Source organism: Zingiber officinale, chromosome 7B (genome assembly GCF_018446385.1).
Source record: "Zingiber officinale cultivar Zhangliang chromosome 7B, Zo_v1.1, whole genome shotgun sequence".
NCBI lineage: Eukaryota > Viridiplantae > Streptophyta > Magnoliopsida > Zingiberales > Zingiberaceae > Zingiber > Zingiber officinale.
Window position 1 is genome coordinate 16148458 of NC_055999.1, and position 23407 is coordinate 16171864.

At 43.7% G+C, this 23407-nt stretch overlaps 2 protein-coding genes across 2 annotated transcripts; one reads left to right on the top strand and one right to left on the bottom strand.

The window, feature by feature from the left end:
- The first annotated feature begins 247 nt into the window (after positions 1–247).
- Positions 248–20199, top strand: LOC122005411 (ras-related protein Rab11D-like). Its single transcript, XM_042560443.1, has 2 exons — positions 248–556; positions 19602–20199. The coding sequence occupies exons 1-2, from the start codon at positions 336–338 to the stop codon at positions 20035–20037; spliced, it is 657 nt and encodes a 218-aa protein (XP_042416377.1). The 5' UTR covers positions 248–335; the 3' UTR covers positions 20038–20199.
- Positions 20200–20978: 779 nt separating this feature from the next.
- LOC122003601 (receptor-like protein 51) lies at positions 20979–22714 on the bottom strand. The gene has a single exon (XM_042558690.1). It carries the CDS (start codon positions 22677–22679, stop codon positions 21363–21365), a length of 1317 nt encoding a protein of 438 aa, XP_042414624.1. The 5' UTR covers positions 22680–22714; the 3' UTR covers positions 20979–21362.
- Positions 22715–23407: the final 693 nt, after the last annotated feature.

Here is a 23407-nt window from a genome sequence, read left to right on the forward strand (position 1 = left end):
AGAACACCTGTCCTCCGATCGCATCCACGTCATCATCATCATCTCCGTCCACCGTCAAACTTAAGAAAGATATCCAGCGGAGCGGCGGGAACCTACTTCCGCACGCCCATTTGTTACCCGTTGCCTTACCTACCTAGATGAGCACTTCTTTGTTTCTCTCCATCCATGCTCGGGGCCTACCTGCAGTTGAATGAAAAGGCCAGTAGTTTTTTGGGTGGTTTATTCTAATAAAGCTCCTTCCTGGTTTGTCCTTCTGCTTGCCCTTCTCCTCACTCATCGAATCCACGCCTATAACTCTTCTTCACGAGAGAAGGCGGATAGAGGTCGGAACAGAGATGGCAGGGTACCGGGCGGAGGATGAGTACGACTACTTGTTTAAGTTGGTGCTGATCGGAGACTCCGGAGTTGGAAAGTCCAACCTCCTCTCCCGCTTCACCCGGAACGAGTTCAACCTCGAGTCCAAGTCCACGATCGGGGTTGAGTTCGCCACCCGTAGCATCACCGTCGACGGGAAGGTCCTCAAGGCTCAGATTTGGGACACTGCCGGCCAAGAGAGGTTTTTGTTCTGTTATCCCTAATCAACTTGACTTGTTTGATGATATGATGCTTTGTTTGTGCAAGGTGGTTGATTAGGTCATTAGGGATTGATGTCGTGGGATTTTCAAATCGGGTGAAGGATCCCATGGCCGTCTTTAGGTGTAGACTAAAGTAGACTTAGGTTGTTTTAAGGGTCAAATTTATTAGCTGAATTTGGAAGTTGATTGGCCTGTATAGATTAGTTGTTTTGAAGATAGAGTTCAATGGACAGGTACGTAGGGATAAACATAGCTTGAGATGGAAGAAATGATCTTTGTTTGTAAAAAATCAAGATTTCCACCCAGTTTGCAGTTGTTCCTCATCCTAAACCATTCTTGAATTTGCAAATTAAATTAATTAGAGAAGGTACATGGAAGGGAACACTGCTTTGGTTTCTGTGGCCTGTTTGGAATTTATTTTCTTGTCCAGTTGGCTAGTTCTGAAATAAGCATGTGCAACCATCATAGCAAGAGCAGCCAAACACGCTGAGTCACAGTACTTATAGTTTGCTATTTTGACCTAGGTCAAGAGTAAATGATCATCTTCATGTTACTATAATATGTTGGATTTCATACAGTTCTGCAAACATGGTTATTTGTTTAGGACCATTTGTCCTCATGTGGTGTTTTAGAGTTGGACGTGGGGAGCATGTTGACATGGTGTTTGGAGGCAGAATCTGGATCTTGACCGACACATGTGATGTAGACCCACCAGAGAGAGAAAGGGGGCAGTTCATGTATTCTAATTAATAATCATAGGTTCATAACCTCCTAGTTCATTCCATAAGATGCCATAGGTAAATTATACAAAAATCGTGTATTAAATATAAAAAAAATCCATTAAACTCACTAAACATTATAAAGATTTCCTAGTAGTCCTAATAAATAATCTAATTTGCTATTTTTCTAGCTCCTACTTCACCAAGGTATCATTTGTCAGCCAAGGGCATATTTTGTGCAAAAATGTAGGACTAGTTTGCCCATATGATCGATTGAGTTCATTTTAGTGGATATGTCCATGTTATTTGGGCTCCCGCCTGTACAAGTTGATATGTTTGGATTATAGATTTGTTTTCCTTCAGTTGCATGATTAGTTTTTGAAAAGGAATACTATGTGATGTCGTGATGAAAGGGGGCCCCACCAGTGGATCAAAGTAGATGAAAAGCAGCGTATGTGGAGGGCAGAATCAGTGCAGTCAAAGACCTCGGCCCAGGAAATAGATCAATTGAGCCGAGTGGCGCGTCGTCCGTCTCGCCAAGTGTGACCACTCGGTCAGCCCAAACCGCGTCCGAACGGCCGATCTTGGAAAGTCCGCGATTAAGGCTGATAGCCAAGCAATAACTCCCTCGGACCGCTACCCTCGAGCGAGAGGCATGTCTGACCGGACAAAGAACAATCCTCCGATAACAATATAGCCGAACGAAAAGTGGGACAATAGTTCATGGCATTACGCCAAGCTGCGGTCGGTCGGGCGCGTGTGGACCTATTAACTATCTCATCATATCCTTTTCGGAGCTGTGCCATTGACAGCAGAGCTTGCCCAGCCAAATCGTACTTTAGAAGCTTTTCACATTAGAAAGTTATATGGCTGCTTAAGAAATGGTGTAGAGACACTTTTGGCTTGTTTTTTTCTAAGACGCCTAGAAAAACATGCCTACGCTTTGAGATACGTGTACGAACCCTATAGTGACATTATAAAAGGAGATTCCTATCTACAGGCGAAGGTATGTGCAACTTCGTTTTCTATGCGCTCTTGCTACAGTTCTCTATTTTTCTACTAATCGGAAACTGACTTGAGCGTTGGAGGGTCATCGTCGGGAATCCTTTCCCGACCTGGCACTAACAATTTTGCATTGCATGCTTACGTGGACTCTTCGCTTCGTCAACTTTCCAGCCACATCTCTAGTTTGTCATCATCTCCGTTTTCGGATAAGATCACATTTGGCGCAATCTGTGGGAAGTTTTACTTGAATGCGAAGCGTGAAGATGGAGGACACTGGACGACTTACTACGATAACACTAACGCAAGAAGACTTGGAGTTGCTGATACAAGCCTGAGCGGCAAAGATGATGGAGTAGCAGCAGACAGCGGTCGACCGCCGAGTAGATGACCCCGCCATGTTAGGAACGGGTTAGCACGCTGAACTCAAAGCTCAAGCGGAAGATCAAGCTGGTTGGAAGCAAGGCAATAGGCAGACTGGCGTCTCCCGAGACGCGCCGAACGCGCCGAACGCGCCCATCCCTTACCACCGCGCGTTGTTCCGCACGCCGTTAGAAGAGTAGGGTTGAGCAGAGTGAACATCCAACTCCTCATCAGATGATGCGCCCATCCAGGATGAGCGAAAAGGTAAAGCACCTGGGCTCGATACCTCTCCTAAGCAGATTAACCAACAGTTTTCCAAGAGATCCTCAATGACCAGTTATCGAGCCATTATAGGTATGTGATAATCGGGAAATACACGGGGGCAACCGACTCTGAAGATCACCTCATCAAATTTGAAAATGTGGCAACGGTCCACCAGTACATTAATAGAGTTAAGTGTCGTGTATTCCTCACTACGCTCTCCAGATCAGCGCAGAAGTGATTCAAGAGGTTGTCGATCGGATCCATCCGAAGCTTCAAAGATTTTCGATCAGCGTTTTTACAATACTTTGCGAGCAGTCGTCGCCATTAGAAGACAAATGTCAACCTATTTGCAATTAAGCAAGGGCTCAAGGAAGCACTGCTGGCCTATATCAAAAGGTTTAACCAAGTGGCCATGGAAGTTCCATCAGCCATACCGGAGATCTTGGTAAGCTTTTTCTCCCAATGACTTGTAGAGGGCGAGTTCTTTTGGTCACTCATTCAGAGGCCTTCTAGAGACTTCGATCACCTGCTTGAGTGGGCGACTGAGGACATCAATGTCAAAGAAGTCCAGGCGGCTTGGAGGAAGGAAGTGATGCCTGAGCCAACTGCTTCCCCGGAGTGCAGATCGGCCCATGCGCATCAACCATCAAGGGGGCTCGAGCGGGAGCAGCGCAGCAACTCCAAGAGCCCCGGGCTCATGCGGTCCAACATATGGAGGCCGAGCGGGGGAACCCCACCGAGCCCCGGCCGTGAACCCCACTTTTCTGCTCCTATCATCGGACAACCACGCACAACACTAAGATTGCTACAGTTATAAACTGAAGCTCCGCCGACCGACTTTATCGAGATTCTGCCACCAATCCTCTCTCGCCTAATAGACACCATCACTAACGAGCGGGAGGGCGGCGTGAAGAGAGGAGGTCGGCAACGGAAGAGCACCGACGGATGCATCAGCATGGAAACTATCAAAGGTATGCCCGAGCATCTGCCGAGCGGAAGCGTCCGTCGGCTTAGGAGGAAGAAAATCAAAGCAACATCGCTCGGGGTGACATTGGGATGATTGCAGAACTAATAGGCAACGACTCCAACCGGGCTTGGAAATCGCATGCCCGACAGTTAGAAATAGTCGTTAGATGCATCAAATCAGCGACAGAATGACCAGACATTAGTTTCGGTCCTCGAGATTTGGAGGGAGTGGGCGTCTCGCATGACGACACCCTGATTTTCAAAGCGGTAATCACTAATTACAATATTCAGCCTACTTTTGTAGAGACAGGCAGTTCAGTGAATATCATTTTCAAGAAAGCTTTCGATCAACTGCAAATTGACCAGAACGAGCTGCAGCCCATGACGACTCTCTTATACGGGTTCACGGGCAATGAAGTATTATCGATCGGTCTGGCTAGGCTTACCATATCCCTCGGAGAGGAGCTGCTCAAAAGGACGAGGACGACGAACTTCATCGTGATGGTGGACGCCTCGTTCGCCTATAATGTTATTTTCGGTCGACCGACGTTGAACGAGTTCCGTGCGGTCGTGTCCATGTTCTGCCAGAAGAGCAAGTTCCCTGTGGATAGCTTGGTCGGAGAAATCAAGGGGGACTAGCTGGTGGCTCGGCGGTACTACGTCAAGACGGTAAAAACAGAGTCACGGGCCATGCGAAAGGCCCCACGGCTCGAGGTAAATGTAATTTTGGAAGAGCCTCCCACCCTCGTCTATGACGAGAAAGAAGAAGTTCAGGTGCACCCCAACTGGCCGGAAGCCGTGACTTTCATCACGACCCACTTGGGTGCGGAACAACAGGAGAAGCTCGTTGCCTAAGGCAGAATCACGATGTGTTCGCATGGGCAACGCATGAGCTCCCGTGCATCTCACCAACCATCGCCCAACATAAGCTGCATGTCCGGCTGGACGCAAGGCTGGTGAAACAAAAGAAAAGAGACTTCAACTCGGAGCAAAATCAGATAATTCGAGCGTAAGTAGAAAAGATGTTAGAGGCCGACCACATACGCGAAGTGCAATTTCCGAGCTGGTTAGTTAACGTGGTGCTAGTCTCCAAGGCAGGCAATAAATGACGGGTCTACATTGACTTTCGAGACGAACAAGGTCTGCCTGAAGGACTAGTACCCGCTACCCGCATTGATCAGATGGTGGACTTCATGGGTTGAAATGTCGTTCCGTGCCATTTGGCACAGACGGTTTTTACCGTTCCGCCGAGCGATCGAAATTGGCACAAGAGGCGGGGCCGGAGGAGACACGGGACGCCTTCGGCGGCGTCCCGTGACGCCTTCGACACCGAAGGCGTTGCACGCGACACCTTCTGTGGCTCTGAAAGTGTCCGACGACCCTATCAGCGTCGTCGGACGCTTCTAGCAACCCTTCCGGCATCGTTGGACACCCCTCGCGAGGATCATGGGCGATGATCACGGGCGTCGGGTGATCTCGCCGACATGAGGTTTTTTCTTTTCTAATAATTAATTATTTTATTTAATTAATTTAAACAATTCTTAAGGAGGATGTGTGATATTTCACAGTGACTTTAATAAACTCTAATTAAATTATTCTAATAAAATATATAAAAAATATATTTAAAAATAGAATTAATTTAATAAATTTTATTAATTAATATTTTGAAAAAAATAAATGTCTTAAATTTCATTTAAAAATTTAAAAAGTATAATAATTCTTATTTATATTTTAATATATTTTTTATTATTTTAAATTTCATTTATATTTTTTAAAAAATTCTAAAAAATTTTAAATTTTAAAAATTCTAATAAATTATATTTATATTCTGATTTTTTTTATTATTTTAAATTTTTTTACATAATAATTTTTACTATTAAAAAATATATTTTTAATTAATAATTAATTAAATAAATAGTTAATTTATATAATAATAATAATTATTATAATTATAATAATAATAATAATTATTATTATTTTTATAGATAGTTCCATTTTAATTTGAATTATTGATATATTAATTCTATTTAAATAAAATTATTTTTAATTATTTTTTCTAATAATATTAAATTATTCAATAATTGAGAACTTATAATAATCAATATACAACTTATTTTTATTTAACCATAAATATATTTATTTTATAATTACTATATATAAATAAAAAAAATACCGAAACTGTATCGGCACAGCACGATACGATACCGAAACTGTATCGGCACAGCACGATACGATACCTAAACCGTATCGTTCCAGTCTGAAATCGAAACCTTGGCACGGGTCGAAATTTTAAACCTTGGTGGACTTGACGACAAGCTGCAAGCTGATCTGCATGTTAGATACGTACCAAGGTTACCACCAGGTCCCGCTCTCCGGAGAAGATCAGGAGAAGGTCAGTTTTATCACGGTCGATGGGATATTCTGTTACAATACGATGTCGTTCGGATTGAAGAATGTGAGAGTCATCTACCAGAAGCTGATGAATAAAATGTTCCAAGGGTAGATTGTACGTCGACGACATTCTGATAAAATCCCTCTAAGCCTTTAATCTCTGTGTAGATATCAAGGAGACTTGCTGTACGCTGAGGAGGTATAGAATCAAGCTTAATCCAAACAAGTGGTTGTTCGGGGCAAAGAGCAAACGTTTCCTCGGTTACATCGTGACCGAGCGAGGGATCGAGATAAATCCAAGTAAAGTGAAAGCGCTCCAAGACATGTCCCTTCCCTGCAACCTTAAGGAGGTCCAGTGACTGACTGGGCAAATCACAGCATTGTCAAGGTTCATCTTCAAATCATTCAATCGGAGCCACCCGTTCTTCAAAGTTCTACGTCGAACTATAAAATTTCAATGGAACGCCGAGTGCGATAAAGCGCTGGAGGAGCTCAAGAGTTATTTAACCTCCTTACTTATATTGGCAAAGCTCATAGCAAGTCGTGCTGGATGTACTTGTTGTCCACAGAGTGAGTGGTTGGCTCAGTGTTGGTGCGATAAAATGACACTGAACAACAGTTGGTGTATTTTTTGAGTTTTATATTGAAAGATATCGAATGCCATTACACCTGTCTCGAGAAACTAGCGTACGGGTTGATCCTCGCCTCTCGGAGGTTATGCTCGTATTTTTTGAAGCATCCAATAATTATGTTGGCTAACAACACCCTAGGGGGGGCCCTTCTCAACCCTGAAGCATGCAGCCGGCTCATCAAGTGGACCATGGAATTGAGGGAATTTGATATACAGTACCAACCCAGATCGGCGATCAAGGCGCAAGCCTTAGCCGATTTTGTGACGGAGGTACATAATGCCGAACCAAAGGCAATTTGGAAAATCTATGCAGACGGATCGTCCACTAAGGCAGCGGCGTGGGCATCTTCTGATATCACCACGTGAAGATCAAGTGTAGCTGTCCGTTCAGCTGGACTATCATGCCACGAACAACGAGGCAAAGTACGAAGAGTTGATCGTTGGGTTGCAAGCGGCTCGGCACGTAGGAGCTACTCGAGTCCTTATCGACTTGGACTCTCAGTTGGCAGCACAGGAACTGTCGGGGACTTTTGAAATAAGCAATGCAAGGCTAAGGTTATATACTGAGGCGTTCAAAAAGTTAAAGGTCGGATTTCAAGAAGTAATTATCCAAAAAAAAATCCCTCGAATGGAGAATCAGTATGCAGACGAATTAGCAAAATTAGCAAGTTCCTTAACCCCTGTAATGTTGGATAGACCAATCGGTGGCAAAAGGCGAATATGCTTGCCCTCAGCGCCCCCACTAACCCACCCCAGGGCCAATACGGGGGAGGTAAATCACGGACAGCTACTAGTCTTTGGAATAATCATTAGCACATAAGGGAAGCATTTGTTAGGACCCTTGGCGGTCGGCTAGAGGGTGGTGAATAACCCCTACACAAATAAAAACAAAAATACTTTTCTCGGACAACTAACTTAATTAAAAAACACTTGCATAAGAAATAATTAAGAAACTAAAAGACAGAGACTCAGCGGATTTACTTGGTTACAACCGGGGAGGTTGTTAATCCAAGGAAGTAGAGCGCACTAATATCTCCTTCATGCGGAGAAGCTTCTTTACAGCAATGATCGCACAAAAGATGAAGCTAAATGAAAACTAGAAGCGTATAAGTGTTATTTCTCAAGATGCTTGTTGTTCTTAGCTTCTTGGACTAAGGTTGTATTTATAGCTTTGGTCGGAGCGCTTGGATGGGTTCAGGGCGCCTGGTTGGGTTCTAGGCGTCGGAGGGGGATAAAATTTTATCCCCTTCGCAACGAATCACGGTTAAACGCGATCACGATAAAACTCCGTTCCGGGTGCCCGGAATTCAAGCGCTCAGACCAGCAAAGTCAACCACGTTGACTTTGGGCCTTTCCCTCCGGTTCGGCTTGCTTCGGTCCAGGTTTTCCGCTCCGGCTTTACTCGCTTGGGTGATTTCGATCATCCGGAATAGGGCTCACCCGAACCCAACTTCCGGCCTTTTCCTCGAGCAAGCTTCTGCTCCGGCTTCTCGTCCCTCGGAAACATCATGCGCCTCCTTTTCGTCCGTCCGCCTACTCTTCCACAGCACCTCGTCCTCAGACGCACTGAGCCCGTCGGCTCTCTCCCATATCGTCCTTCTCGTTAGTTACGTCTTTTGCTCGATATCTTATGCTTTTAAGTTCCTGCATACTTAGACATAGGATTAAACACAACAGAACCTAACTTAACTTGTTTGATTATATCAAAATAACATTAGGGTACCAATAATCTCTTTCTTTTTGATGTGAGCAATCCAAGTTAAGTTAGGGTAGACTAACATAAAGTAAAAGTTTTAAATTTGCAATTAAAGTGCAAATATTTAAAAGGTTAAACTACCTCTCCCTAGACTTAATATTCCCTTATCTCCCTTTGATCACATAAAAAATGGGGTACCAAAAAAAAAATCTAAGGGTTAAATTTTTTAAAAAAAAATAGAAAAGTTTTTAGTAAAAAGAAATTGATTTTCAACATTTTGAAAAATTAGAAAAATTTTCTAAAATAATTTTTTGATATCATAAAAAAATATCAATAATTTCCTAAGTTTGTAAAAAAACTAATTTTGTAGAAATAATTTTGGAAATGTGAAGCTGATACTTCCAAAAAAAAAAAAAAAAAAAAAACTTTAAGTTAAAATTTCTATGTTTAAAAAAAATGAGTAACTATTTAAATTATTTTTAATTAGAATTAAATGTTTTATCATTTAGTAATTAAACATTTTATTTCGCTAATTGACTTCTAGGCTATGGCGAGGCACTAGGCTTTCATGGTTATTGGATCATCAACTACTTCTAGACAAAGTCTCATAATGAAATCAAATATTGAATGTACTTTCTGAAAGCCCTAAGTCTAATTAAACTTTAATTTAGACAAGTTTTTGGAAATTAATATAGGTTTCTTTCAACTGGATTAATTAGAAATTTCTTTGATATATATTTTTAAGAAAATTTTCTAATTTGTCCTTTGTGGTAATAAAAATATCAATTTAGACTATTGAATTTCTACTACTTATATCATATGAGCATGCATGATTTTTCAAGTTCTTTATTTCTTTTTGTAAAATATCATTTTTCAATTTTATTTTGTCAAATTCTTCTAATGGACAAGATTTAGTTAGAATTAATTTCAACTCTTTATTTTTTTTTCAAGTTTGCAACCATCTTTAGTTAATAATTTAACACATTTAAACAACTTATCAGGTGGAAGAGATCGTACCTGACTTACCTTGTCGATCTCGTTGTCCGTAGCTCCTCCTGAATTACTGTTTTCTTCTGTTGGTTCCCCTTTCATTGATGCTCTCGATGCTCATTTCGGACGAGCTTTCTTCGTGTTCGTCTTCTTGATGACTTGCCATCAACGCAAGTCCGGAAAAAACTTCGACCTCTAATTCGGACGATATTTCGTCCCATGTCGCCTTTAGGATCCTGTATTTGTTCTTTTGGACGGGCTTCTTGTTCTTGCCTTTATCCTTCTTGTTGATCTTTAACTTAGGGCAGTTGTTTTTAACATGCCCTTCTTCATTGTAGTGGTAGCATCTGATCATTCTTCTTTTTCTACCCTGCGGATGGTTAGATTTTCTAGTTTTAAGTAACTTTTTAAAATGTTTTACCATCATTACTGTTTCATCGTCGTCTAGAGAGGACTCTGAATTTTGTTTGTCCATCTTTGCCTTAAGGGCAATGTCGTGCTTCAGCTCCTTTTTTGTATCTGCACATCTCAATTCATGGACTTCAAAGGTTGAAAATAACTCTTCTAAGGTAACAGATTCTAAATCGTTAGAGATATAGTAGGCGTCTACTAATGATGTCCATTTCGTATTTCTAGGGAATGCAGGAGAGCGTACCTTAGCGAATCTCGTATTCTTACCTTTTCTCCGAGATTCGAAAGTCTGGTGATGAGCGCCTTGATCCTCGAGTGAAAGTGTGCAATGGTTTCGTCTTCTTCTAATCGGAGGTTGCTGATCTAGTTACGAAGTAAGTCCCGTCTCGCAAGTTTCACCTCCGAGATTCCTTCGTGAAGTTCCAGGAATTTTTCCCAGAGCTCCTTGGCGGACCCGTAAGCTCCGATCCGGTTGATTTCTTGTGGCGGGAGGACGCTCAGCAGATGAAACTCTGCTTTGTCGTTTGCCACGAAGTCAACGTGTTCCTTCTTCGTCCATTGATACTTTTGCTGGCCTTCGGGTGCTTCAAAATCGAATTCCATTATTAATAATAAATCGAAGTCTGTTTTGAAAAATACCTCCATTCTCTTTTTCCAGCTCGCGAACTCTCCCTCGAACTTTGGTAAGTAGATGTTTGATCCGGCCATCTCATGTGCTTCGTTCGGCGGTTAGTCCTCCTGAAGTGAACTTGACTCTGATACCACTTGTTAGGACCCTTGGAGGCCGGCTAGAGGGGGGTAAATAACCCCTGCACAAATAAAAATAAAAATATCTTTCTCGAACAACTAACTTAATTAAAGAACACTTGCATAAGAAATAATTAAGAAACTAAAAGACAGAGACTCAGCGGATTTACTTTGTTACAACCGAGGAGGTTGTTAATCCAAGGAAGTAAAGCACACTAATATCTCCTTCAAGCGGAGAAGCCTCTTTATAGCAATGATCGCACAAAAGATGAAGCTAAACGAAAACTAGAAGCGTACAAGTGTTGTTTCTCAAGATGCTTGTTGTTCTTAGCTTCTTGGACTAAGGCTAGATTTATAACCTTAGTCGGGGCGCTTGGAAGAGTTCCAGACGCCTGGAGGGGGATAAAATTTTATCCTCTTCGCAACGGATCGCGGTCAAACGTGATTCAGATAAAACTCCGTTCCGGGCGCCCGGACCAGGAAAGTCAACCATGTTGACTTTTCCAATCCGGGCCTTCCGCTCCGGTTTCGCTTGCTTCGGTTTGGGTCTTCCACTCCGGCTCCGCTCGTTGGGGTGATTTCGGTCATCCGAAATAGGGTTCACCCGAACTCAACTTCCGGCCTTCAACTTCCGGCCTTCTCCTCGAGCAAGCTTCCGTTCCGGCTTCTCAGCCCTCGGAAACGCCGCGCCTCCTCATCTGCCCGCGTACTCTTCTGCAGCACCTCGTACTTCAAACACACCGAGCTCGTCGGCTCTCCCGTGCTGCCCTTCTTGCTAACTGTGTCTTTTGCTCGATATCCTATGTTCCTAAGTTCTTGTACACTTAGACACAGGATTAAACACAACAGTACCTAACTTCACTTGTTTAATCACATCAAAATAACCTTGGGGTACCAACAACATTTACCTCGACTTTGCCGATATTCGAACCCCATATTTTATAGTGGCAACACCTCATCCGCTAGCTATTAGACCGTCCCGAGGGGATTGGATAGGTCAATCAAGCAGGTACTGTTGGTGGCTTATATCGAGAGGCCGACTGAAGGAGAGACCTCGAGTGACTTGAGGATACCTTTGATCAAGTTCCTCCAGTCGGGCAATACACTGGCCGATCGAGAGCAAGCTCAGGTAATCAAGAAGAGGGTCAAACTAATTGGAGACCAAGAGCCTTCTCGAGGCCACTGCTCAAGTATGTCGGAGCGGAAGGCATCCAATATATCATACAAGAAGTTCATCAAGCTATTGCGGCAGTTATCCGGGCGATCGTTCATTGGCAAGAAAAATCCTTCTAGCTGGTTACTTTTGGCCTACCTTAGAAGTGGATGCCGCCCGAACAGTGTCCACCTGCCTCTCTTACTAGAAATATCCGAACATACCGCACCGACCGACGAAAAAATTGAAGGCATCCATAGTGTCATGTCCGTTTGACCAGTAAGGCATGGACATTGTAGGACCTTTCTCACCGGTCAGAGAAGATTTCACCTTGTGGCGGTGGACTATTTTTCGAAATGGGTAGAAGTCGAACCGCTCGCTAAGATAACCGAGCAGATGGTTATCAAATTTCTGTGGCAAAATATCATATGTCGGTTCAGCGTCTCTCATAAGTTAGTCTCTGATAATGGAAGACTGTTTCAAGGACGGAGGCTCAAAAAGTGATGTGCAACTATGGTATTACACAAGCCTTCACTTCAGTGGCTTATCCCCAAAGTAATGGTCAGGCGGAAGTCACCAACAGAGAAATTCTCAAAGGACTCAAGGCCTAGCTCGATCACATGGGAGGAAGTTGGGTGGATGAGCTGTCGAGCATACTATGGTTTTGTTGCACCACTTCGCACCACTCCTTTGGAGGCCATCGACATTACTCTATTCCACATGGTGTACGGAGAAGCAGTGGTCCCAGTCGAGATTGGCATAGAACCTGATCGACGACAGCTATACGATGAGGATAATTCCGATTAGCGAGTTATAGAGCTAGATCTAATAGATGAAGTTAGAGATAAAGCTGTCGCCCGGCTGATGGCGTAGCGGCAGATGATTAAGTAAAACTATAGCAGACGAGTTATTCCCATATCGTTCCAGGTCAGCGACTTAGTCTGGAAAAGAGGGAAGTCGGTCGGTGACGTGACCAAATTGGAGGTGCCATAGGGAGGACCTTGCACAGTGATATAGAAGCTCAACTCGAGATTATACTATATGCAAGACGAGACTGGAAGAAAGCTCGACTGACTATGAAGCGCGAACCATCTGCAGCCCTATCGTGCAGGATAGTAACCGTGTAGTAAAACTGATATAAATTGTAAAACCGTTTATTCTATGAATGCAGGAAGGTTTAAAACCAAGATTCTCTAAGTGTCAAAGACTCACGAGCCACTCGGCCGTGTTATAAGCGAGCATGCACTCGTGTCAAAGTGTCAAAGACTCTTGACCCGAACGAGCGAGTTATAAGTGAGCATGCTCACGCGCATTAAATCTAATAGCCACGGGTTTTAGATCGGGCGTGCAAAGACTCACGAGCCGTTCAGTTGTGTTATAAGTATGCTTGCACTCGCGTTAAAGTGTCAAAGATTTGACCCAATCGGGCGAGTTATAAGCGAGCATGCTCTCGTATCTCAAAACTAATAGCCACGAGTTTCAGACCGGACGCGTTAAAGACTCACGAGCCGTTCGGCCGTGTTATAAGCAAGCATACGCTCGCGCCAAAATGTTAAAGACTCTCGACCCGATCGGGTGAGTTATAAGCGAGCATGCTCTTGCGCTTCAAAACTAATAGCCACGGGTTTCAGGCTGGGTCTGCTAAAGACTCACGAGCCGCTCGGCCTTGTAATAAGCGAACATGCACTCGCGCCAAAGTGACAAAGACTTTCAGCCGATCGGGCGAGTTATAAGCGAGCATGCTCTCGCGCCTCAAAATTAATAGCCACGGGTTTCAGACTGAGCATGTCATAGACTCATGAGCCGCTCAGTTGTGTTATAAGCGAGCATGCACTCGCGCCAAAGTGTCAAAGGCTCTTGATCCGATTGGGCGAGTTATAAGCGAGTGTGCTCTCACACCTCAAGATTAGTAGTCATGGGGTTTAAACCAGGCGTGTGAAAGACTCACGAGTTGTTTGGTCGTGTTATAAGCGAGCGTAGCACTCGTGCTAAGTGCCGAATACTCACGAGCCATTCGGTCGTGTTATAAACGAGCGAAGCTCTCACAATCATGCTAAAAACAAGCTCGGCCCACGTTCTACCTGTTGCGTGAATAAATATAAAAGGCAAGGCTCCTACACTAAGGATGGTTTAGAAAACTACAAGATGGTAGAATGGAGAAATATAAAATGTCGAACGGGCAGGTCTTCATTGATACTTATAAATTTCTACAAAAAGCAGATAGAGTGTACAAAAAGTTGATAAGAAGGTGGAAAAGGAAGTTAGGCCTGATAATCAAGCACGTCGTCCGAAAGTTACACGGTGATCTTCTCTCTCTTTATAATTTTGCTAGGCAAATTGGGTGAGAGGTAGTCACCGTCCTTCAGCTGGCGGAGAGTGTCGTCGATGCCGTAGTCGAAAAGGCAGAGAGTCCGGTCGGTAAACATTTTGTTGAAATCGTCATAGCGGAGATAGTTTACTCTGAAAGATTCCAACCGACCGGGTTCCTCCTCTTGATACCTATTGAAAGCTGTCTGTGATGCCCCCAACTCCGCTTTTAGAGTTGCAAGCTCGTCATCTTTCTCCTCGAGCTAGAGCTTGCTTGCCGCCTGCTCGACCGTTCGGCTAGCCTGCTCGGCCTTTAATGCAGCTTACGCCTCTTTAAAGACTCAAGTCTCTTTGTTTTTGATGTCGAGGTCTTCGATGGTTTGGAGTTTTCGAGCATTCGCAGAGTTTATCTTCGACTCAAAGTTATGAGCCTCCTTTGTTAACGGGTCGAGTTGGAGGCCTTGCTCGTGATTTCTTATTCTTCTCTATAGCGAGCGCCCGTTCAGAACACAACAACTGCTCGGAACTCTGGTCCAAGGCTCTCTTCAGTCGGGCCACCTCCTCAGTTAGTTGTCCAAGGCAAGCCCGGGAGGTTTCTGATTGACGGGATGGGGCTCGCAGTTGTTGGTTCTCATGCTCCAAAAACGTTAGCCGTTGGCAGATGGCCAAACGCTCTACCCAGAACTATAAGACCGAAAAGCTAATTAGTGTCGATCGAGGAACACGGAGAAAAGACTTAATTAAAATTTACTCCTGAATTTCTGAGTAAAGCTGTTGGTTAGCCCCCCGGGCGAAAGGGTCATTGCCCTGGCATCTGCCCATGTTTGGGCAAAGGATGGTTATTTGGTGTCGAGGGGAGTGTGGCTCGGCATCGTCCGGCTAATGCCATTTGTCAGTAGGCAAGTGAAGGACAACCTTGATGCTTCGTCGGCCGCTCGAGGTTGACGGCTCTAAGTGGCCGGGCCCTTGGACTTGGACATGCGGGAGGAGCGAATTATGGACACCTGGCCGGTCGTGCTGACAGGCGGTGGCGACAAGTAGGCAACCGATGATGCACATATCGTCCCAGTCAACAATGCAGACAACGAAGGTGTCCGATCGGAGGATGGAGGGGTAGGTAAGGCAACCTCCCTCTTAGGGACTGTCGAAGATGAAGTTTCACCCTGCTTGGACGGGTGACTAGAAGGAACAGAGGGCTGGATAGCTGAAGCAGCCGAGCGGGAAGAAGCCTCCGCCCGGTGCCTCTTACGGTGTTGGATTGGCAGCTCACCTGAAGTGATCGACTCCGAAGGCACTGCAATTAGTGCCATAGATTGCCGCTCGGGGGCTAGCTTGACAGTTGTGGCCACGGTGTCGCTAGTTGCCACCTGGCTTTCGCCTGCTTCGCCGATCGGCTCTTTCGAGTGTATTTGGTATTTTTGACTGACCAGACTCGCGACTGCTTGAAGGTAGTCTAACCGGCCCCGATATCGGCCAATCAGAGGAGATTTCGCTAACCCTATTTGTCAGTCGGTCGAGAATTCAAGCCGAATGGGGAGACGGACGTAGAAAGAATGCTCCCTCTCGTGCTTATTAGAGGAATGCATTTTATCGAAGTAGACAGTGCCCACTCAAGCTTGAAATAGAAAGGTGCCCGACTCGGACAGTTTAGGATAGTAGAAATAGTGAAATACACGGGATACCAAAAGGATGCCGTGTAAGCGGAACAATATGACTACCCGCACAGCAGTCTAAAAGAGTTGGGTACTAATTGATGCAAAGAAATATGAAAATATTTATAAACTTCGGAGAAAAAAATGGTGAATGGGAAAGCGTAGGCTGCCTGGAAACACATCCTTAAAAAAGGGCAAAAAATCATCGAGAGGTATATGAGGACGGTCGTAGGCTTATGGGATGGCAATCTTATAACCCTCGGGGAAACGATATGTCAGTAGCATCTGGTCAACCTCATCGCCGTTGAACTTAGATTCGGTGGAGGTGTACCAGAGCTCGTGGACGGTCGGGGGAGGATGAGGGGATTCAGCCATAAAGCAAGATAGAGAAGGAAAACAAGGATTCAATGAGAAGAAAGGGCTTACTGTAAAAGAAATCGCCGACAAAGGCTAGGGTCGAAGAGAAGAAGATGACGGTGACGCGAAGAAGACGATAGGGTCAAAAGAAAAGGCTGGGGGCTAAAAAAACCTAGAGAACTATGACTCTCAGCCGTCTGATCGAGGGCTTTCGAAAATGAGGATTCATTGCGACCGTTGAATTCAAAAGACATCCCTCACATCAAGCTCAAACAACCGTCTATCACATCACACAAGCAGCGGCATGCAGAGGCGACACGTGGCATTTTGTTACATGTGACATTAATGATGATGCAGAAAGCATGATTACAGGGTATGGCCAAGCGTACTTGGCATTAATGGGTGAAGATTTGAACGACTCTTGAGAAATTACGGTGACATCAGCAACAATTAAAAGATGTTACGATCAAAGCAAAGATCAGCAACAAGTTTGAAAATTGACTAAGTGTTGCGCATGATAGAGCCGAACGGTGGTTATAAAACCGTTTGAGGTCGTCATCAGGAGCCGAATGATAGTTATAAAATCATTTGAGGTCGTCATCAGCAGTCGAACGACGGCTATAAAACTGTTGGTGTTTGTCATTAACAACCGAACAGTGACTATAAAAACCATGAGTCAAAGAACGTCAACAGCCGAACGGTGGCTATAAACCTTAGAACACAGGTTCAAGAAGAAAAGAGCTCCTGGATATATTAATCATCCAGTCGGACTTATAACCTTCTTCGACTAGACTTGAGGGGAAGACTTATGATGTGGTAATGAAAGGGGGTCCCACCAGTGGATCAAAGTAGAAGAAAAGCACGTCAAGGTCAGAGTTAGAGCAGGCCCAATTGAGCCAATCGGCGCGTCGTCCGTTCAACCAGGCGTGACCACTCGGTCGGCCCAAACCGTGTTTGAACGACCGCTCTTGGAAAGTCCGCGATTAAGGCTAATAGCCAAGCAATAACTCCCTCAGACCACTATCCCTAGGCGGGAGGCATGTCTGGTCTGACAAAGAGCACCCCTCCGACAACAATACAATCAAACAGAAAGCAGGACAATAGTTCAGACTGGGATTACGCCCGGACGGGGATTATCCGGCTGAGCAATGGCCGGCCGGCCACATGTGGACCTACTAACTATTTTATCATATCCTTTTGGAAGTTTGTGCCGCTGACAACAGAGCATGCCCAGCAGACAAATCGTACTTTTTGGGAGTTTGTGCCACTAACAGCAGAGCATGCCCAACAAGCAAATTGTACTTTAGAAGCTTCCAGGCCGTCACATTAGAAAGTTGCATGGATGCTTTTTGACTTGTTTTTTCCTAAGATGTCTAAGGAAACATGCCTACACTTTGAGATACGTGCACGAATCCTACAGTTTCCATCTACCGGCGAAGGTATGCGCAACTTCGTTTTCTACACGTTCTTGTTACAGTTCTCAATTTTTCTACTCATTGGAAACTGACTATAGAGTCATAGCGCCATCGTCGGGAACCTCTTCCCTGCCCAGCACTAACGACTTTGTATTGTAAATTTGCGTGGAGTCTTCGCTTCGTCAACTTTCTGCTCATATCTCCAATTTGCCATCATCTTAATGTTCGGATAGGATCACTATGATTCTGATGATGTCATGCCAAATTGTCATTCATAATATTTATATTCTGTCTAATATTGCAAAATATCTTTAGCTACAATGAAGTGCTTCTTGTAGGTATTATTAGTTAGACAAGAAAAGTATTTAGAAGCCTTGGTATAGGAGATTTGTATAAAAGGTGCAGCTTCAGTCTTTAACTCCAAAAAAATTCAAGAAAAGAAATACTTTGTGAGCCAATATTGTATTGGCTTCTTTTGATTCTAAGTTGTTATAATAGAAATGAGCGTTCCGAATTCCTATTTTGCAGTCAGCCTTTATGTGTGTGCTTAGTATTCTCGAAAGTAGCTCTTCTGAATATGATAGGGTACGTTCTTTTAGAAATACTGAATTGCGTGAGGATCAAATTCCGAAGCTTACTAGAAGCAATGTCATTAAGTTCTTTTCTTGTCTCAATAACTTTCTGATCTATAGAATCAAACCATAGTTGGCAATGAGCATTAAGTAGATGGCTCAGTGAGCAGATAAAGATGGAGGGATAAAGAAGAAGGTAAGAACAAAAAAAGAGAAGGCATTTTGGGAGAAAGACATGGTTATAAACTAAAGAGAGAAACATAGGTGACATGGGAAGCAAGGTTAGGGTATCGATTAACTTTTTATTCATGAAGCTTGTGTTTCTAGTTTTTTCAAGGATGGTACTTTTGATGTTCTGTTTTCACAAGATTCCTTTAGGTAAACATCTTGTCTTTGAACACCATGTTGCTCCATTTCCTCCAAAATAGCTTTCAGAACTGCAACCAGCCAACTCTAGTAAGTGTCATTGCTTTGTCTTGATCAGATTGCAAAAGACTAAGAATTGTAGTTTTATATCCACTGAAATTAGAGACAAATTTCTGTACTGTCTCTGACTCTTATTCACAACCAAATTGAAGAGATAATTTGTCATGCCTCCTTGATTGATTCTTTGTAGGAGCATCTGGTCTACAAGGTATACCTCTTTATTGTCATTGTATGTTACTTGGATTAGGTACATGTAGTCGGAATTAGTGTGGATCAAAATATCCAATGTGGCTGAATCTAAAAGTTTTTACTCGTGATCTATAGGAGATTTTGTGCATCGACTCAAAATATTAGTGTTAGTGTCCAACACCGGCAATATAGTTCTTACTTCATGCTTTCATGATACAATGATTGTTAGATAGTTGAAATCCTTGAGGTGGCTTTTTTATCCGGTTCATGTCAGGGACTAATGTTTGTCAAAACTTGTAGATAATGTTAAAACTAAGTCATAATTTCACCATCTGAGGTGAAAAATTATCACGTTATTATCAAGGTCAAGCTTTCCATGCTATCATTTAATACTTCATTGAAGTGTCTTTATTTTTGGTACAAAACAATGCTCAAGGTCAAATCAGATACTATTAAGCTGAGTAAGAAGGGAAGGGATACAAGTTCCCTTTTACATTGATCTGGAGAAATTTCCTAGGTCAGACCCTATGCTAGTGATGTTTACATTGGTCCTTTTTTGGTAATTGATGATCATTTGAATGGATACGATTGACACCCCTCTCAAGTTCAATCACCTTTGTCTATCAGGTTTGATTTCTGAATATAACAGTTATTCACATTGTGAACCAATGAGTATGATCTGTGAAAATGAAATCATGAAATTGAGTAGTTGGCATGTGCATTTCTTACTAAGAGCATATGAATGAGACTATCTCAATCTGATCAATGAATGCAGATATCGTGCAATAACAAGTGCTTACTATCGAGGAGCAGTTGGCGCATTGCTTGTGTACGATGTCACTAGACGCGCTACATTTGAGAACGTTTCACGTTGGTTGAAGGAGCTAAGAGACCATACAGATCTTAACATAGTTGTCATGCTGATCGGGAACAAGTCAGACCTCCGCCACCTTGTTGCCGTTCCTACTGAAGACGGAAAGGCCTACGCGGAGAGTGAATCTTTATATTTCATGGAAACATCTGCACTAGAAGCAAAGAATGTCAACACCGCATTCGAAGAGGTCTTGGCTCATATTTATCATATTGTAAGCAAGAGAGCAGTTGAGGCAGGTGATGATGCAGCGGCATCATCTATACCAAGTAAAGGCGAGAGAATAAACGTGACGGATGATGCTTCTGCTCTGAAGAAACTTGGGTGTTGTTCAAGTTAGATAGTTAATGTTGTTGCCTATCGCCCGCCTGTCTATCAGTGATGCTTGTTTTGATTCTCTGCTATGATTTAGTGATTAACATTACTAGATTGAACCTGTCTAGATTGAGATTTTGTTAACTTAATACTTGCTACTGAAAATTCACGACTGTATTTCAATTCACATCCCAACTCCATAAAGAGCAGGAGGCGAGTAATTTGTCCAAATGTTGTTCTCGCCACTGAATCCAACCAAACTCCATTCCCCAAAGTACCGTGCCATTCTCTTATTTCACCGTCCAGACTCCTGAGTTTGATATCTGGATTATCAATAAAAATAATAAAAAGCACCGAAGCAGTAAACAACCCTTCTAACATGCAAAAAGAAAAACATAGATTTTATTATTCCCCCAGCTTATCTTTATGTTTCCTTTTGGAGTCCCAGAGTCTGAACCCAAATAGTAATTCAAATCTCAGCACAGATTGAAAAACAGCATTTTACCTGTGTAACTAAGTAAATTATGATGAAATTTAATGAACAGAATTATAATATTGTGGCAAAAGGTGAATACGTTTGCCCTTAATAAAAGGTGAATACGTTTGCCCTTAATGTCTCCGTCAACCCGTCCCAAGATTAACACGGAAGAGATAAATCACGGACGACTACTAGCTTTTGGAACAGAATTATAATATTGCTACCATAACAAGTAGCAACCACACAATTATGCATTTTTTTTCACTGGATTCCTGGAAAAAATGCCCACCAGCAACCATCATAAAAGCTTTTGGCAACTTAGTTTGGAAGGCAGAGCAAATAAATGAATGCAGCATCAAGTAGGAACTCGCGAACAGTATGACTTAATTAACTCCTTTGTAGAAAAGGCAAGAAAGAATCATAACATGAGCACAATGATACAGCAACAAGGAAATAGATTATAGTACACAACGGCGAAGCAGCAAGTACCCAATGTGGCAGTAAAATACAAAAGAACCAGTTCAGAAAAAAAAAATGATGCCACCAATGTCGGTAAGAGATCAGAAATAAAAAAAAAGAGAGGAGTACAGACCTTTAAAGCTCTGCCAACTTATTAACTCAAATAACTCTCGATATGATTCTAGCTGATTTTAAAAAATGCCAGTTTTCTATATCCAAGAGTTTGATCTGCTCAATCTACAAGTCTGTCTACTAATAAAAATTTGCTCTTTTTTTTCTTCTCATTTTCTAGGAGTAGAGTGCTAAGAATATTTTTCACATTGATGATTGACCTCGGATCGAAGAGCATTAAACTGACAAAGCAGGAATTTTGTTCAAGATATTGAAATTGAATCAGTAGTAAGCCTTCTGCTTCAGCCACAAGCCTTGGAGAGGCAAACAAGGAAGATGGCCAAGAACACAAAGCAGGAGAGGCCGATGGCCACTCCCAGTACCAGCTTACTTGGCGTGTGGTGGGTTGCGGCACCGCCGCCGCCGCCGCCTTTGTCTCCGCTGTCCTCGTCATTGTCGTCGTCGGAGTAATCCGACGAGTCCGAGTGGTCCACCGGCGGCGACACCGGTAGGCCGTACTTGTCGCAAGGGGCAATCCCCAGGTTTAGCTTGGAGGATAGCAGAGTGTGGTTGTAGCAGAGGTTGCTGTTGCCGCCCACCTTGAAGACCTTGAGCCTCCGCAGGAAGGAGGCGTTGAAGGGAAGGACTCCTTGGAAGTTGTTATTCTCTAAATTTAAGAACTCAAGGGCTTTCATCTCGGATAGGAAACTTGGGACGCTTCCGTTGAAGCGATTCGAGCTGAGATCGAGGTGGACAAGCGCCGAGAGCTGCGACATTGAATCGGGTATGGGGCCGGAAAGCGAATTGTATGCTAAAGTTGCGATTTTTAGCTCTGCGAGGTTGCCGACGGTGTTGGGTAGGGTTCCGGTGAGCGCGTTGGAGCTGAGGTTTAGGATTTCGAGGAAGCCAAGCACGGAGACGGAGCTCGGGACCGGGCCGCTGAGGCGGTTGGCGGAGAGGTCGAGGTGAACGAGGCCGAGGGCGTGCCAAGAGCGGGGAAGGACGCCGGAGAGGTTGGCGGAGGAGATGGTGGCGGAGCGAAGATCGAGCATTTTGGAGAGGATCACGGAGGCTCCGCGTCTGGAGGAGACGGAAACGCCGACGACGGAGAGTTCGGTGAGGTTCTCGAGGTGGGAGAGCCACAGGCCAGTGAGGTGGGAGAGGGAGGCGACGCAGGAGAAAAGGCGGAGGGAAGCGAGGAGGGAGGGCGGAAGGCGCCTCGGGGCAGCGATCGGGCAGTGGACGAAGGCGAGGGAGCGGAGGGTGGAGAGGGCGCGCAGGGCGGTGGAGGGGATGTCGAGGTCTGGGGAGCAGTTGGCGAGGCGGAGGGAGACGAGGTGGCGGAATGGCGCGTCGTCGTCGCATGCAGTGGCGTTACCGAGTGGAGAGGGGGCAGCGCAGGGGTCGACGGAGATGGGGAAGCCCAAGGACTGAAGAGCCGCGAGCTGGCGGGGGTCGAGGGTGGAGCCGCCCGCAACTGCCGCGGCCAGGGAGGCAACGGGGGACAACTGGGAGGCGGAGGGCGGCGGAATCGGGCTGGTGCCACGGCCGCCGCCGGTCCAAACGTATGAAGATAGCAGCGCCAGTAGCAGCGGAAGAGCGGCCGCGCGGCGCTCCATTTGAGCGCAGAGTACGAGTGCGAGAGCCGGTGAGGCAGCTAAAAATACTATTTTTCCAAAAAAAAAAAAATTAATTGAAATGAATCCGCAAAATAAATATACTTTTTTTTTTTTTTTTGTTATTGTTGTTTGTTTTTCCTAAAAACAATCCTCTCTTTTAGTACGTAATGCATAACTTTCCAAATTAGCTCGTGGAAAAAGAACATGATTAACAATGATCAATCTCACTCAAAACATTCTAATGGCTACTTAGCCTACTTGCGAGGCATCATAATGAGGTGGTTGGTGTTGATATAATGAAACCTTATCTGTCACGAGTAGACTTTGTGGGAATTACTAATTTATCATCCTCCAGAAAAATAAGATATATTAAAAAAAAATCAAAACTTTGTATAGGCAATCTAAATATCTGATTTTAATGTTTATGTATACAGAATTGAAACAAACATATAAGTGAATGATAATGATCAACAGTTAAATGAGTTCATCCAATTAAACTAAATTAGTAATTCAAGGGCTAAATAACTTTAAGTCAAAATAAAGTTAGAGTTTACCTCCTTATTTAAAAACACTTAACTCTTTTTGACCTTAAGTCAAAATAAAAACAAAATGATACTGACCAAAATAACTCTAAAGTGAATAAATCCTAATTTTGAACGTTAGAAATTTAGGTGTTAACCTAAATCAATGTTGAAAAAAAAATAATAATGACCAAAATAATTATTATT